Here is a 17,126-nt window from a genome sequence, read left to right on the forward strand (position 1 = left end):
TTCATACAGCTCTGGAGGGAATGTTCAACTTGCAGAAGGAACTGAACTCTTGATAACTTTTAACCCTTTGGAAATAAAACCAGCCCCCACCCAAAAAAAAAAAATACAGAAAGGAAGGAGGGAGGGAGGGCAGGAAAAGACTATAATGAGAGGATAAATGGGAAAGAAGGAACAAAGGACCCAGTATGACCAGCCTCTCCCCAAAACAGTCCCTCTAATCCTTCTTGCTGCTCTAGTTAGGGTCCTCAAACTCCCACTCACTCCTATACATTGCAGTAAAAATGCCATTTATTTCTGTGCCACTGTGTCTTTATGAGACCCTGTGTTATAAGGCGCTGCCGCTGGAAGACTAATTATTACATAATAATAATTGTGAACCGACTTCATAACAAAGGTTATATTCATCTTATTAGTTTTTCCACCCTCAAGGAAGTACTTAAAGTTATTTTTCTGACCTTTGAAAGCCAGATATGTTAAATGCAGAGACTAAGGAAAGCTGAGAAAAGGACTCATTTGAACCACAGTGAAGTTGTCATGTTTGAAGAACAAAACAGTAGACAGAACACAACCAGGTTCATACGGTTCAAAGAAGAAAAACAAAAGTACTATTGACCCCGTCCATGAGGAACAGTCAGCATTAACCTAGCAGCTATATTTCCCTTCAGTGTTTTTAGTACGGCCATATTTTCACAAAATGCAAGACATGTGTTCAGGTTTCCTGTGCTGTTCTTTTCAGGTTTTTGTTTTTCTGTTTTGGGGGTTTGGTTTGGTTTGGTTTTTGTGTGTCTGCCTGCTTGTCTGTATGTACTCCCATAGACGTTCAGGTCCTCTCCGAGGCCAGAAGAGGGCATATTAACTGGAGCTGGAGTTACAGGCGCTTGGGAGCCATCCAGTGTGGGTGCTGGGATCTAAACTCAGGTCCTCTGCAAGAGCAGCAAGTGCACCTTACCACTGAGCACCTCTCCATCCCTTCTCTTTAGATTGTTTTAAGGCAGGATCTCACTCTGTAAACCCAGGCTGACTTCAAACTCACATCAAACTCACCTCAGTCTCTCAAGTGAGGAGATTACAGGCACTGGTCATCACATCTGGCTTATATTATAGTTTCTATCCTAACAGTGCTCATTTGCTATAAAGACTTTCCTCTACATCATCCAATGTGTTAAAGTTATTGTGTTGATGACTATTTGTCAATAATGTATCCAAATAGATGTATTTATTCACTATTGCTTGGGATTTGGGTGGATTCCAGATTATTTCATTATAGATAACATTTTATTTTTATAATAAAAGTAAAATAAAAGGGCAACATAAAACTAGTGTTGCATTGCATTTGAGTGGGATTTGCTTTGTGAGTGTGTGTTTCTCTTTTGTTCTTGTGGATGCAGACAGGATATTGAACAGCAGCTGGGCTCCCTGATCTTGGCCACAGACATCAACAGACAGAATGAGTTCCTCACCCGCTTGAAAGCTCACCTCCACAATAAAGACTTGAGACTGGAGAGTGTACAGGACAGACACTTTATGCTTCAGGTAAGCACTGAAAGTCACCAGCCTGGCCATCAGAAAACACTTCGGGATGCAATCGATGATTTTAGCACGTTTGAGAAGAAGCTATAATGCATGGCAAAGCTAGAGTAGTGACCTACTTTATTAAAAGCTTGGAAAGAGATGCAGCTGTTAAGTGCTTTCCAAACGATCCAAATCAAGGTGTCAGGGAGTGGAAAATCTCGTTTTTCCTTGTTTGGTAACTGCCTCATCACACAGTAACCTGGATGGAAGGTTGAATGTATCAGTAAGTATACAAACCTTAGTTACTCTTCTACTGCTGTAATGGGATACCAATGATCAAGGAAACTTATGGAAGGAAACATTTCCCTGGAAGTCTGATTACCATTTTGGAGGGTGAGTTCATGACAGTTGTGGCAGGGAACCTGGCAACATGCACAAGCATGGTGCTGGAACAGTAGTTGAGAGTTTACATGTTGACACAACAACAACAAGGCAGAGAGAGAGAAAGAGAGATAATTGGGCTTTTAAAACCTCAAAGCCCATCCACAGTGACACATTTCTTCCAACAAGGCCACACCTCCTAATCCTTCCCAAGCAATTCCACCATGGGAAGCATTCAGATATATGAGCCTATGGGGGCCATTCTCATTCAAACTGCCACACCCTTGTGTAGATAGTTACTACTAAACAACGACAACAACAAAAACCAGTACTGGGAATCACACCCAGGAGGGACAGCCTTTACCAAGAATGCCACAGAAAAGGCTCTACCCCTGTGCTACCCACATCCCAAGCATTTACCATGTTCTGTGCCTTGACAGAAAGTTAATCAGTGTGACACCTGTGCCACTGAAGGATCGCTTCTGTAATTTGAAAGGATGTTATGCTAATCATGGTGCCACCAAACCCTGAGATGCCCTTAGCTTTCCTTCACCCAAGCCTGGTCCAGATTGGCTTTGCCTTCCTTTTTCTGTATCTAAGCTCTTGCTCAGCAGAGGTTTATGGTTCTTCAGATACAAACATATAGATTGAATTGAATCAAATCGTTGAATTGGATCAAGCCCAGCCCTTTCTGCTTTCCTCCGTGACAAGAAGCCATTATGACACAAGAAGAAGGCCATAGTGGACCACAGAACTAGAAGTTTGACCGAGTATCCAAGCCAGAGCCTTCTTTATGTTTTCTCTGGTCTTCCCATCCTTACCTCTCCAGATCAGCTTTAACCAGAGATGGAACCATAGTCATTTTGTTTCAGGCCTTCACATTGTAGCTCCCCAAAGTACTCCATCCATACCAGGAAATATCCAACTTCCAGCTGTGGGTCTACACCCCAACTTCTTTCTGTTACCTACATGCCTAAAGACTAGTGCCTGAGTGCTCAGAGATGAGCCAGATGTTGACTTAAGGGACTCAGACCAACTTACAACTGAAATGTTTGACCCTGCATCGCAAAACAATGTCTTGATAACTCAAAAGAATCTTACAACACCTTAAAAAGACCTCTGCCTCTTACCTATGCCAACATGTGTACTGGTGCCCCCGCAAACCAAAGAAAACAACTGGATTTATACCTTTGTGTCATCCAAGACTCTCCTAAACCCAACACTCCCGTCCACTCTGATATAAGGCACTGTGTCAAAGCAATGAACGTTGCTAGTGAGCAGGTCTCCCGGCAGCAGGCTCTTTTAGTTGTTAGTCAAGAGAACCTGCTTGTCTGGGAATTCAAGGTAACTCTCCTGGGATCATCACTTCGGACAAACCTGACAGACACCTCAGATCCAGAGCCATGTAGCCCTGCCTTAGCTGGGCAAACACAAGCCTACTGGGTTTAATATGGCTTAGTACCTTGGCTGGCAGTCTGAGCTTACCAACACTAACACTGACATGCAAAGGCAAACACAATTTAAGAGATGTACAGGGAGTGTCGACGTAAGAGTGACTTTCAAATGATTGGACTTGAGTCCGGCCAGATCCCTGCAGCAACCTGTCTCAGAAGGGCAGAACAGCACATGGAATTCGACCAGGGCTTTCATTGGCCTGCTCACCCCAAGTCTTCTCCAGGAAGCTCTGTGTCCTTAGAGGGCGGCTCGTCTCCCCTCACTGCTATAAAGTGGGAGCTCTGAATGAAGAGTTTTGTGCAGTTGTGAATAACAGTTGTTTCCTGAGGAGACATGTTGGGGGGGGGGGGCTCTGTAAATATAGGCTTGGTACCGTGAGACAGACATGCAGACCTCGCAGCCCCTTTGGCTTGGGGCACATTTGCAACTGAGGAGACACACCCTGACTTTCTCTCCCCGCCCTGTTCATTCTCAGATCGCCCTGAAGTGCGCTGACATTTGCAACCCTTGTCGCATCTGGGAGATGAGCAAGCAGTGGAGTGAACGGGTCTGTGAAGAATTCTACAGGCAAGGTTAGTAGATCCCACGGCCAAGGTCCTTTCCCCTTCCTCTTTTGGGCCATTATCCTAATAAAACGGGAATGGATAATCTGTCATGACGTTTGTTCTTTCAATAACTCTGATTATCCTAACCTTTTTCTTTAACTCTCTTGTGAACCATCCAACCCTTTTGTGGGGAAGAAAAATTTAAATAAACATCACTGACTTACTATGGAAACAGGTAATAACAAGACACAATACAATGAATGAAAGCAAGATACGCACACAGCTATTATACATATATATATACACACCCATGTATATATATGTATGTATGTATGTATGTATGTATGTATGATGGACAGTTCGATTTTTGCCCTGACCTTCATTTTAATGAGCTGAGCACAGCCTAAAGGCTAAGAAGCACTGTTTGGAGGTCAACGTCTTCCATTCTGAGAAAAGGATTTAGAGCCTTTTGTATGCCTTTTTCTCAGGCTCTTAAAGTTTCCAATGAAATAGGTCAAAGCTAGCCAAGAATTGAGTTAAGCCATTTGAATATAGTCTCAACAATAACAAATGTGCATTTTTCTGTGAAAAGACAAATGGCCCTAAGGTAGGGCATAATCTTTCAAAGATTGCCTGCCTTCAAAAGGCAGACGGTAAATCAGCAAGCAGAACCTCGACGTTGGGTGGGATGTAGGCCTTTAAACACAGCCTTGTTTCTTCGGGCCAGGTTTCAACATCCAGGATGTTTGTTCGGGCATCAGCACTGCCCTCACACTAGTGACAGGATCAGGTTTAAGAGGCTGAGAACAAATAAAGCTTCAAGTGTCCCACATACCAGCTCCGTGGGGCGGTCAATCAGCAACAGTGAGCCTTTGGGGAAGATGTCCACTGACAGATGTGTCCACGACATCGTGATGGTTCCAAAGGCAGAAGACAAAGGGGGGCTGAGTTCACATGGGGCCAGAAGGCTCTGATCACTGTCACACTCGGGGAGCAAAAGCGCTCGTGTAACCCCTGTGACTCTGGAACTTCACCTGCGTCCGGCAGGAGTCATTAGAAGTTAAAGACTCAGTTCTAGTTGACCAAGACATCAAGTCTCCACTGAGGTCAGAGCAAATGAAGCACGATGAAGTTGGAGCAGAGGTTTTAGAGTAAGTAGGATGTGTGATATATAAACGATTGAAATAGCAGTAGGAGAGAAGGCTAGGACTACAGTGTGGAAAATCAAGGTTCTTCTCCGTCCCACTTGCCTTTAATTCCATCATGTGCTGTGGCTGGTGTCCATTGTGGCTTAAACTTCTCATTTGCTCATCTGACACTTTATGTAGACTCGAAGCACCCTGGGGCAAGGGTCCTATCATTTGGGCAGACATGAAGTTCTGAATCAAGCTGTTCACTAAGAGAGTAATGGCACAAGCAACAAGGTGACCTATAATGTTTCTTGGCAAAAACTGACCCTAGTCAGACGTATGTACGCAGCACAATAATATGGAAAGACCTAGAATGTTTGCCTCTGCAGTCACCACAGAGGACCTTTCACACACACTGCCTATCTCCTGGCAGACAAAGGAGTTGGGGACCAGGCCAGCTCCTTTCCAGCTAATAGCCTTGGCGTCCAGTAGAAGTCCTGTTTGTCTTTTAAAGACTAGACTCTGCTCATCCTAACAATCCTTCTTCCATATTGAATGTTTTTGAACTTTAGAGGAATGACTTCCATCATCTTAACTGATCCTATTCTGGAGTTCAGTTAGGGCTTTGGACTCATGCCAACTCATCTCACCCTGCCCCTGATTGTCAGGCTTCTATCTATCAGCGGTTCCAGATAATTGTCTCTTTTGCTGTTATCGTCACCATTGTCTTTGTCGATGTTGTTGTGAGATGGGGGTCTTGATATGTGACAGAGGCTGGCCTCAAAGTCACAATCCTCTTGCCTCAGGTTCTAGAACGTGGGGGTTGTGAGCATAGGCCACCATACCCGGCTAGGACAAATATCATGGATATAATACATTGTGTTGAACAAAGAAAAAAATTTAAATTCAGGTTTCAGACACAGGGGAGAGGACAATGGTAGCCTATGAATTAGGAAAATCTCAGATCCTCAGGACAGAGAATAGGATTCCCCTACTCTCTGTCCCTCAACCCTTTAAGAAAGTAGAATTTCTTCACAATCGTGACTATGGATTGATAGCTCCACAGTTAGTCTAGTTTTTTCAAAAAGTTTTTATTGAGCAGCTACCTCTAGCTCTGTCTAATCCTCAGTAAAACTTACTCTTACATGAATAATTCCACACAGGGGATGTTCCAGCCGCCACAAAGGGACATGGCTGGTTTACACGTGCTACCTCCCAACTGCTTATCAGCAACATTTCTGGAGAAGAGAGACTGTTTGCTTTCTCATTTTTCTACTTTCTACACTGATTAATAGAATTCCTGAAGAATACAAGTGTTCCATCCTTGTCTTGAGTAAGAGAAAGAATGAAACACTCTCACAGGAAGACATGTAATGGTAGAGAGCCATCATGGAGGGTTCACCACTGAAGATGATGGGGGTTGAGCTGGGTTTTGAAGGACACAGGCTGCTCTCCACTTTCTAACATGCGGTCTCTGAGGTTCACGTGGCTAGCTAAATTTTAATTAATTATCATGTAAAAAGATATTAAAATTTTAGTTCCTAATATGTTGGACACACTTCAAGGAGTTCCCAGAAAGGACTGTGCAGAAAACATTTCCATCCAGGAAAACAGTGAAGGCACCTGCCACCAAGCCTGACAATTCAAGTTCGAGCCTCAGACTTGACAGAGTGAAAGGAGGGAGTCTCCTCGTAATGGTTGTGCCCTACCTCCTCCATTCATGCACCATGCACACACACATGCACACACACACACACACACACACACACACACACACACACACACGGAGAGAGTAAATAGATGCAGTTTTTTAAAGTTTGTCCTACTCTCAGAGTACACCTGCTCAAATGAGTCATTGTTAATGATCATTGATGCCCTGTTGTCTTTCCTTTTTTTAGACAAGCTCTAAGAGCCAATGGCCTTAAAGGGTTCATAGTGATTCCAAGGGAAGGAACAGTGACCTCCCCGCACCCAGAATAATTGTTGATGAACATTCAGTGAACTCTACGTTGCCATGTGTTTCTTCTTTCTTCTTAGGTGACCTTGAGCAGAAATTTGAACTGGAAATCAGTCCTCTTTGTAATCAACAGAAAGATTCGATCCCTAGCATACAAATAGGTAAGTTGAAATTCTGTGTTTATTTAAAATTAGTAGCCTGCCACCTCTACTAGGAGTCACAAAATAATAATAACAACAACAACCACAACAACACAGCCTTCCAGAGATCTAAATGGCTGGGCCAAGCAAAGACTTTAATCATGACTGATCATTTAGATAATTCTCAATTGAGAAATTAGAACCATTAAGATATGGGTCTGTTACAGACCCTTGACTAACTTACTACTAAGTTATAGTATTAACCTTGTGATTTAGGATAGAATAAGAATCAAGAGTGGCCCTGTAGTACATACCTATAATCCAAGCACTTGGGATAATGCAGATCACCAATTCAAATCCAGGATAGACTAGTAGCAAATTCAAAGCCAGACTGAGCAGTATAGTAAGACCCAGTCTCAAAAGCCCAGAGCTCAGAAGGTAGCCCAGAGGTACAACACTTGCCTGCAATATGCAAGGCCGTGGATCCATCCCTAGCACCCCAAAAAGGACAGAATTCGTGGGCTCGAGCAATGACTTGGTCAGTAAAGGGTTTGCCAGGCAAACTCCAGATTCAATTCACTAAGAGACCCAGTCTCAAAAGATAAGGAGGAGTGGGTGGGGAGATGGCTCAGTGAGCAATACGCCTGCCTCTCAGGTAGACAAGCATGAAGACCTAAGTTCTGATCCCAGAGCCTACAGAAGAAGGCAGGCACAGAAGCCAGACATGGAGAATATCAAAGACAAAATGGTCTCTGAAGCTCACTGTCCAGCCATCCTGGCTGAATTAATGAGCTTCAGGTTGGGTGAGAGACCCTGCCTCAAAAAATGGTGGCTGGATGAACGGCTCAGTAGTGCAGAACATGAGACTGCCCTTGCAGAGGACCTGAGTTTGGTTGTTAGCACCCATGTCCAGTGGCTCCTAACTACCTCTGTGAGCACATGCACTCACATGCCAATACCTAAACACAGACACACATACATACATGTAAATTAAAATAAAACAATATTTTTTTAATTTTTAAAGACTAATATAAGAAAATAAAGGTGGAGGGCAATCTTGGAAAAACATCCAATTTACCTCTGGCTTACACACACACACACACACACACACACACACACACACACACACGATGCACAAACATGCACACACATGTACACATGCACATATGCACACATATGCATGCACATAACTGCACACACATAAACACATGCACACAGATACAAAACACATGTACACATGCATATATACATGCACACACATATGCACACTAATACACACATGCACCCACACAAATGGAAACATATGCACACACACATGCATGTTCATGCAGAACACATGAACACACACACATGTATACACATGCACACACACACTAAAAATAAATAATAGTAATGAAGGAGAGAGCAGCTGATAAAGACACCCATCTTTGACTTCTGGCTTACAGCTGCATGCACACATACCTGTGTACTCACATGCACACGAACACACACTGTGTATACAAAGAATAGACACTAAGTTAAATTGTACTAGCTATTCACAGACTCTTCAGGGTACTCGTCCCATGTCAGTCAAGTGCCTTAGCGTGAGTCCTTAACCTTACTCCACAATTACTTCCAAGGGCCTAGTCCCTAGGCCTAAGACCCTGGAGCCCTGCTGTCCCCTTGTGGCCAGACGTCAGTGTTTCTCCTCTCTCTACTTAAAAACGTATTTCAGTCACATTCTCCTCAAACCGTACTCCCTTTCAAGTGTCAAGTGTGGTAAACTGTTCAATATATTCTCAACACATGCCGGATGACTATTACTTTATCTAATCACATCGCACGTAAGATCTTCATGCAAATCGTGGGCAGAATTTTACTTTCCTCACTTTAGTGGAGGCAATGATTTTGTTCTACATCTAATACCACTAATTCCATCTCTGTGTAAAGCTAGCCTTCTGTTTCCTACCAGTGCTTCCACTGAAACCAAACAAAACTTCGACTCCTTTCCCTAGCAAACTCCATCCTTGACATCCAGCTGCTCGCAGCTCGGCACCTGCTCCCACAGACTCCACACAGGACATTGTGTTCATAGGGTTGCAAGTCTCAAAGCTTAATGCCTTGGCACTGGGAAGGAAAGGGGCATCTGCAGAGATCAGCTGACGATGAAGAAAATGAGAGCATGCTAGAATGTGCTGCTGACAGTCATGGAGAGAGGAGAGAGAGAGAGACAGACAGAGTGATAGAGAGAGAGATAGAGGGAAAGAGAGACAGACAGACAAAGAGACAGAGGAAGACAGACAGAGAGAGAAAGACAGAGACAGAGAGAAATAGAGAGAGAGACAGACAGAGAGAAAGACAGAGAGACAGAGAGAAATAGAGAGAAAGACAGAGAGAGAGAGAGACAGACAGAGAAAGACAGAGAGACAGAGAGAAAGACAGAGAGAGAGAGAGAGAGAGAGAGAGAGAGAGAGAGAGAGAGAGAGAGAGAACAAGAACCCAGAGCAAAGGGCAACTCAGAAACCAACAACAGAGACGCAGCCTCAGTTTCCTTGAGTCCAGCCCTGCTTTGTGCTTTAGGTATGAGGTTCTATAGACATGGTTCCTGATTCTGAGACTCCCTGTATTAAACTCTGCATAGACAGACTCTTGCCGTCTTACTGTTCATAGCACTCTGAGTCACACATTTCCCAAACAGAAACCTTTACACTATTAAGCATCCAGCCTAGATCTGGAAGACGGGGCTGATCCCAGGGTTCTGTCCTATTGTTGTCCTGAGAACACACGTATTTTGTCTCATCATATGCCCTGGTTTTCAGCCTAGTAATATGTGGTTGCCATGGATACTGCCTCTAAAATGGAGTGGGTATTGAATGAAAAGGGAACTCCTATGGCTACTACATCAGAATAACAATAATAAAGAGAAAGGGAAAATGACTAGAGAACAACACTCAGTTCATAAATCTCTCCCTGCTACACATCTGCCAGCTCTTACAGGTTCAGGTCAGGAAGTGTGGACAAGGTAAGCCAAACTAAATTGGAAAAGAGCTAAACAGATAAAGGACTCTAGCGGATGCTGGGAGCTCTAGTCCACAACCACACCCCCTTCTTCCCCTGCATCCTATACAGTGGAGCTGTTTCCTCTCTTCTGAATCCCCCAGACTTCAGTGTCTCTTCTCATCTTCATGTTGTTGCTGCTGTTGTTGTTTATGGCTATTGTGTTGACAAATAGAGAAGAAGCTTATTGTAACCTTTTCTTTTTCTCTAGTTTTGATAATTCCATACATGCATGCAATGACATATGATCATATCCACCCCGTATGTCCCCCCTCCAACTCTGCCCATAGCCCCCCCCCAACACACACATACCAACTTCATATTTTCTATTTTTTTATGACCCAAGTTCAATTAGTGCTACCCATATGTGCATGGATGTGGAACCATTCACTGGAACATGGGGGACCTACCAGTGGTTACATCCTTAATAAAAAAATTGTTCTCCCTGTCCCAGCAACTATCCACTGCCAAAAGCAACTCGGTACGAGTAGGACCTAAAGGTCATCTATTCCATCTCTGCACAGATTTTCCCTGACTTGACTTTGTGTAGATCTTGTGTGGGTATCCACGGCTGCTGAGTTCATGATTTGGAGTATCCATGTCATGTCCAGAAGACGGCATCTCACAACACTCCCCCTCCATCCTCTGATTCTTACATTCTTTCTGTCTCCTATCCCACAATGCTCCCTGAGCCGCTGGGGATGAGAGAGTAGGCTAATATGGATGTCTCTCCCATTTAGACTCCCACTGAGTCTCTTCTCCTTAGCACTATGACGAATTATTTCTCCACTGACTGTTGTCCACTGCAAAAGGCAGCTTCTCTGACCATGGTCGAGAGCAGCCTAGACCTACGGGTATAAACACAAATATGTAGAAAACAATTTGACAGCATGAACTTTTAGCAAACCAATAAGTTCTCCCCTAGGGCCTGTGACCTCTGTAGCCGTGAGCTTTTGATTAGGATTGCAATACCAGACAAGAAATTCTTTCTACGGAACAGGCCTCACATCCAATCAGAAAGCAATTAGTCAGCTCATGCCCCTGGTGTGCCAGAAGGCACATCTTGTCTGGCAGGTCAATCCTGCAGCATGCAGGGCCTGGCACTGGGTGAAGACATTAATCTCATCTCTCCAAAGGAAGGTATAAGCCTCTATTATACCTTCCAGCACACTGAAAGCTAGCCATCAAGGAGGGAGTTTCCCAGTTAGATTGAGATTTCTCTATATTCTACCTCCAAATTGTGTGGCATCTTGTGCAATGAAGTTTCACCATGCAGTTGTGGTGGGTACCCATGGGCAGTGGCAATAACCTACAGTGTTTCAGAGACCTCTGGGGCCTCCCAGACCAAGAATTCGTAGGACAAAATTCCACACCTTGCCCTGAAATTTTCATTTAACAACCCAAGTCTTCTGAGAGAGGCAGTACCCACTCATGCAAGGCAATGCCATTCCTCTCTCTCTCTCTCTCTCTCTCTCTCTCTCTCTCTCTCTCTCTCTCTCTCTCTCTCTCTCAGTTGTATTTTGAAGTTAGACTGCTAACAAATGGGTTTCCGTGAGGCTTTTTCATACACCGTTCATTCTGGTTAAGCCATTCACTATTCCCTCTTTGCTCTGTCTCCCCAAGAGATGGCTCTGTGGTGAAAGTGTGTATAGAGCAGTCTCTACCTCTCTCTTTCCTGTCCCAGCCCAAGATGAGATATTCCCAAGTGCGAATCTTAGGGTTGATTTTCTGCGGAAGGAGTTCGTATTAACCCAAGCGGAAGTAGCACTTCCCCCCTTCTTCCTTCACTCCTCCCCTCTCGCCATCATTTTTAAAAGATAGGCAATCAAATTAATCTCTGACTGATGAAATCTAGAGGAAGACAAAAAGAAAAAAGGTTCCGCCATCCCTCCCTTCCCCTCCGCCACACCAGAAGGACCAAAGCAGGTTCGGTGAGCTCATCCTGGAGAATGAGTCTGGCTTCACACTGGGGGAGCAGCTCCTCAGGCCTGCTGGTGCTTACTCGGACTTGAAAATCCCTTTCCTGTCTAGAGTAAAAAGTCTTCGCAGAAGGCCAGCACAAATTCAGAGATAATTCCAGGGTAATGTCAGGGGGAAATGGGTTGATTTTTTTTTTTTTTTAACATTGGATCTGTTAACTGTTCTACTTAGGAAGCAGCACTTTCTAAAATTCACACTTGGAATTTTAGAAGACTATCATTTTGCAATTTTTTTTTAAATGTCAAATATCTAAATTCAAGAGTAGCAAGTACAAAGGGAAATCTTCATTGCTGACTCTCTATTTGCCTTATTAGGATGGTTAAATCAGACACAAAACCACCAACCTAAGAGTCTTTCCTAAGTTTGAGTCATCTCAATGATGTGGCACAAGATTTAAGTCATATTTCACACAAGATAATTCAGAAATGTACAATAACATCTTACATTGCTGCCTCCTTCTCCCTAGCATCCCCACAGGCCACATGTCTGCTGATTGTCCAATAAAAGCATCAGATCGTCTTATAGTTTGTGTGCTTATAAATACAAAGGGTTAGTTGCTGGAAAAATTATTATACACACACACACAAAAAAAATTTGCCCTTTTCTTCATGCTTCCATTTCAAGGAAGTACAATGAAACCTAAATAAATCCAAGTTTGTGATAATTCCAAATATTCCACACTATACAGAAAGTTATCTTTGTTTAAGAGATCATGTTTAATGTGGAAAACACATTAACAACGAGACAGGATCAGACCACAATGAGTGTTTGATGATTGAAAGAGCAGACACTTTATCTGGACGAGAGTGTAGAATCCCGTGTCCTCAGCACCCCAGAGGTTGAGACAGGAGGATCAAGATGAGTTCAAGACCAGCCAAGGCTACAAACCGAGACCCCGTCAGGAAGAGGGTTTGAAGAAGCTAGTGAGTCTAACATCAAACAGCCGTCTGTGATCACTAAAGCAAGATTTCTTTTTGCAGGTAAAAATCTATATCAAAGGGACTGGGCATGTGCTCAGCTGTAGAGCACTTACCTAGCTAAGTTCTGGGTTCGATCCTAGCTAGCACTGTTTTAAAAATCTGTGTTGACAATGAATGTGTAGAGCTGGGCGTGCTGGCCCATGCCTATAACCTCAGCATCGGAGAGGCTGAGGCAAGAGGCCAGCTTAGGCTACATAGCAAGACCTTGTCTCAAAAAAAAAAAAAATTAAATTAAATTAAATTAAAAATAAAATACCACACATACTGATGTCATTGAGCCAAGACAATACTATAAAAGTAATAATCTCAAAAAAAAAAAAAAAAACAAGTACCCCACCAGGTAAGCAGAATGAATTATGATCTAAATCCCTGGTGTCATCTGCAATTATTATCTCCTTCCCTAGTCCCACACACTTTTTCTTTATCGCTTGTCTCTCCCTCTCTGCAAATAATGACAGCTAACGTTCATCTCTTAAGTCAGGAGCTTTGACCATTTCACTTGTGTTAAGGCGTTCACCACAAGAACGCTGCGGGCGTGGTTAGTACTCAGGTCCTTTTCCCGAACGTGGGGCCTGAAGTCTGCAGAGATTAAGTGGGAGCCACCAAACCAAGGGTAGTGAGTGACCCTATCTTGTTTGCCCACCTATCCCTGTGGGCCCGAGTGCCCCGTGGGTCTCAGTCGTGTCTGTGAAGGAGGTGGGCCTGACCCCCTTGTGGTGACCTCGCCTGTGACCTTGCCTGTTACAGGTTTCATGACTTACATCGTGGAGCCCCTCTTCCGGGAGTGGGCCCGGTTCACCGGGAACAGCACCCTGTCCGAGAACATGCTAAGCCATCTCGCACACAACAAAGCCCAGTGGAAGAGCCTGCTGTCCAAGCAGCACAGACACAGGGACAGCGGCCAGGACCCTGCGGCCCCCACATCGGAGACCCTGGAGCAGACGGAAGGCGCCACGCCCTGAGACAGCCGAGTCTGCAGGAGCAAGGCCCTCTGATGGCCCTCGCCACAAACCCACCACTCTGGGCTTCGAATGCCGCCCGCCTGCCACTGACCGCCCCCCTTCGCTGATCCAAGTGTACAGAAGCCATTGCCACCTCAGCATGAGCTGCCGAAATGAGCGGCTTTCGGCTTCGTCCTGTCTGTCCCTCGAGCTGATTCTGGGGCACCTGCCCCAACCGAAAAGACCAGGAGTAAGAAAGAGGTGCTCCTGCCATGTCCCGCTCTGGCCCTTGGTCACACTGACTGGCAGCGGCTCCTAAGTCCAGAGCATTCTAGGGTTCGCCATCTGACTGCTGACCTGCGCGACAACACCAGCATCCTTGGAACTGCAAGACTGGTCTTCAGGGCCAGAGCACAAACGAGAGTGTGAGAGAAAGTACCTTCTATTTTAATAATAATTATTATTATTATAAGATAATAATGAATCTTTTTAACTTTTATATTTCCTGCACCAGACAATGGGTCTAAAACTCTGGACTAAGATTACTCAGTGTACCCAAACCTGAAGAGGGGGTTCATTGTTTTGCTATTGACTCCATGCCACTTTTAGTCGGAGACCTGGCATCCTTGTGATTTCTGAGACCATGTTTCCCCTCCCATCTGGTGGAAGGTGCTGTACAGTTCACCCCTTTGCACCGCTAGTCAATCTGTCTTTTACGGATTCAGTGACCTGTTTATATTCACACATGTACATTTTTCTGTAAATACCAAATGCTACTGACTCCCATGCCAAAATACATGAGTATTATGGGATTGCTACCTGTATAAACAATGGCACTGTGAACAGAATACTGTTAGTTTTAATACAAGAGAATGCGTTTGTAAATATGGTATAGAGTTTATTAATATACTGTTGTTCGCAGATAAAGGCCTTAACTGTAAACATCTTTCCTCTCCCCAAAGCTGCCCAACCTAAATCTTTGCAGATGTCTTTCTGAACTACCTGCCCCCGATGACCATCTCTCCGCTTTCCTGCTAAGGTCACAAGCCAAAACTGAGCATCGTCTTGGAGGGAACGTTTTTTTTTTTTATTTTTTTGGAAACTTCTCATGCATTCCTCTTGAGACCGTAGTTTTCAGTCTATGGCACCAAGTATGGTTTCCTCTGAATAATGACACCCTTTCAGCAAGACGGAAGTCCCTCTTCAGTGCAGCCAGATTGCACACTGTTCTAACGAGCCAGCCGATAAGCTTGTGTTTGTGACTCCTGTTATGGAACACGGGGTGCATCGACCTCACAAGAGACACAGCCGGTCTCAAAAGCCTTCTATGACCCTGTCATCTCACCATCAGGGAACTCCCAAAGCCACACATTTGTCTGTTATGACTACAATACCAAAGTCCCTTTGGTCCATGGTTGGTTGGTGTGCATTTCTTTGGTGTTGATAGTAACTGGCTATTTCTTTTTTTTTTTTTTTTTCTATAGCTTCATGTGAACAACTGCCCAACTATTTAGCTGAATTTAACATTATTTAAGGAAAGCAACTATTTCAGTTTTGTGAGAGACTTTCCCTTCCCAGCAGGTCTTTGTGGTTCACTAGGCTGGAACCAGCAGTCAGCTTGGAATTCTTCTGCCGCTCTTGTGCGGACAATTGGCTGTAAAATCTAGTGTGTTTCGGCACTCTTACTCAGCCAAACTCTGCGCGTTGAGCCTTTTCTTTATAAGTTCTAGCATAACCAATGTTAGATGGAAACTGCCAGTAACCTTTCTCTTTACCTTAATGTATAGGGGGAGAGGGAACCTTTCTGCCATGATCAAGCCGCTTCTCAAGCTGATGGAGGCAGCTTGCTCTCACTCCCTAAGTACAACTCATGGGGGTCTTTTTGTTTCTCCTAATAATACAAGTGAAAGGTTAAAAGCTTGATTGGCCTGGAACACGTTCTTATGGAGAGACTGGGGCTTGAAGACTTAAGGTTTTGGAGGGAATTGGAAAGTTGATTATATTTTCATTAAAGTAGGCAAGGGGGTGCTGAAGACAGAGTGAAGAACTTATGAAATGGGTGGACGATACGTTGAAATTACGGATATGGGTATGAAGGGAAGTTGTGGAAACTTAACACTAACTTTTGCTTTCTGTGGCAGCTATGAGCTGACGTGTTTCCTTGTTGCTATGAAATTCTGAGGCTCTGAGCATAAGCAGGGCCTCAAACAAGATGGATGGGTACAGCAGTTGGATTCCTGCTCCAAACCCTCTCTTCTTTGGGGCTGTAGTAGTCTGGTTTTACGCATAGGAGATCAAATTAAGGAAATCGATTGTTCAGGATGACAGAATAGAAACAGTACAGAAAACCCTGTTTTTAGCCAATGAAATCTCCACCTGGAGTCGAGGAAGTCGAGTTTGCTTGAGTTATAATTATATCGTGATTTAATTGGGATGGGACATTCTTAGTAATTTCAGGTTTATAGGCAAAAGGTGTTTCACGTTGCAATTGAGTCTTAAAGAGGAGTTAACAAATAAAACTACCAAATATCCAATGGTTAAGACACAGTATAATGAAAATCAGAAGTAAAATGGGGCGTGATGCATAAACTAGATGTACCTTCCTTTTTCTGCTGTCTGGAAACTTCTTGAGCTCCACATTTGTTGGCAAAAACAAAAAAACAAAAAAAAAACTGTGAAAACTCTTCTTTTTTGCCTGCTAATGGCTCTCTTGGAATAATTTAATACAAGTTGTCCAATTAGCAGTGGAGACATGGCTCTTGGTCCATGTTTCACTATAGCTTTGAAGTCTTAATCTGCTAGCCCATCCAGCTCATGTGTAATTCCTTCGCTGCTTGGAAATGAAGAACTCAAAGAACTAGGTTTTAGCAAGCCAAAGTCAAGATTTCAGTGAGAGAGAGAGAGAGAGAGAGAGAGAGAGAGAGAGAGAGAGAGAGAGAGAATGATACATCATTGTCAGGAGTGATAATCAGAGCCCGCTTTTCTTTGTGGTCATTCAATAAACAGACTGGATACGTGAAACCCTGCCAACCCATAGTTCCCTGTTAGGTTAAGTAAAAACTAGCTATT

The 17,126-nt window shown here is 43.9% G+C and overlaps 1 protein-coding gene across 1 annotated transcript in view; it reads left to right on the forward strand.

Moving 5' to 3' along the window:
- Window positions 1-16,710, forward strand: part of Pde7b (phosphodiesterase 7B) — a 311,056-nt gene extending 294,346 nt beyond the window's left edge. Inside the window, exons 10-13 of the mRNA XM_059272674.1 lie at window positions 1,389-1,533; window positions 3,824-3,920; window positions 7,061-7,141; window positions 13,864-16,710. Coding sequence (XP_059128657.1) covers window positions 1,389-1,533; window positions 3,824-3,920; window positions 7,061-7,141; window positions 13,864-14,078 — 538 coding nt within the window. The 3' untranslated portion in view covers window positions 14,079-16,710. The remainder of the gene's footprint in view (window positions 1-1,388; window positions 1,534-3,823; window positions 3,921-7,060; window positions 7,142-13,863) is intronic.
- The last annotated feature ends 416 nt before the right edge of the window (window positions 16,711-17,126 follow it).

This window comes from Peromyscus eremicus, chromosome 8b, assembly GCF_949786415.1.
Source record: "Peromyscus eremicus chromosome 8b, PerEre_H2_v1, whole genome shotgun sequence".
NCBI lineage: Eukaryota > Metazoa > Chordata > Mammalia > Rodentia > Cricetidae > Peromyscus > Peromyscus eremicus.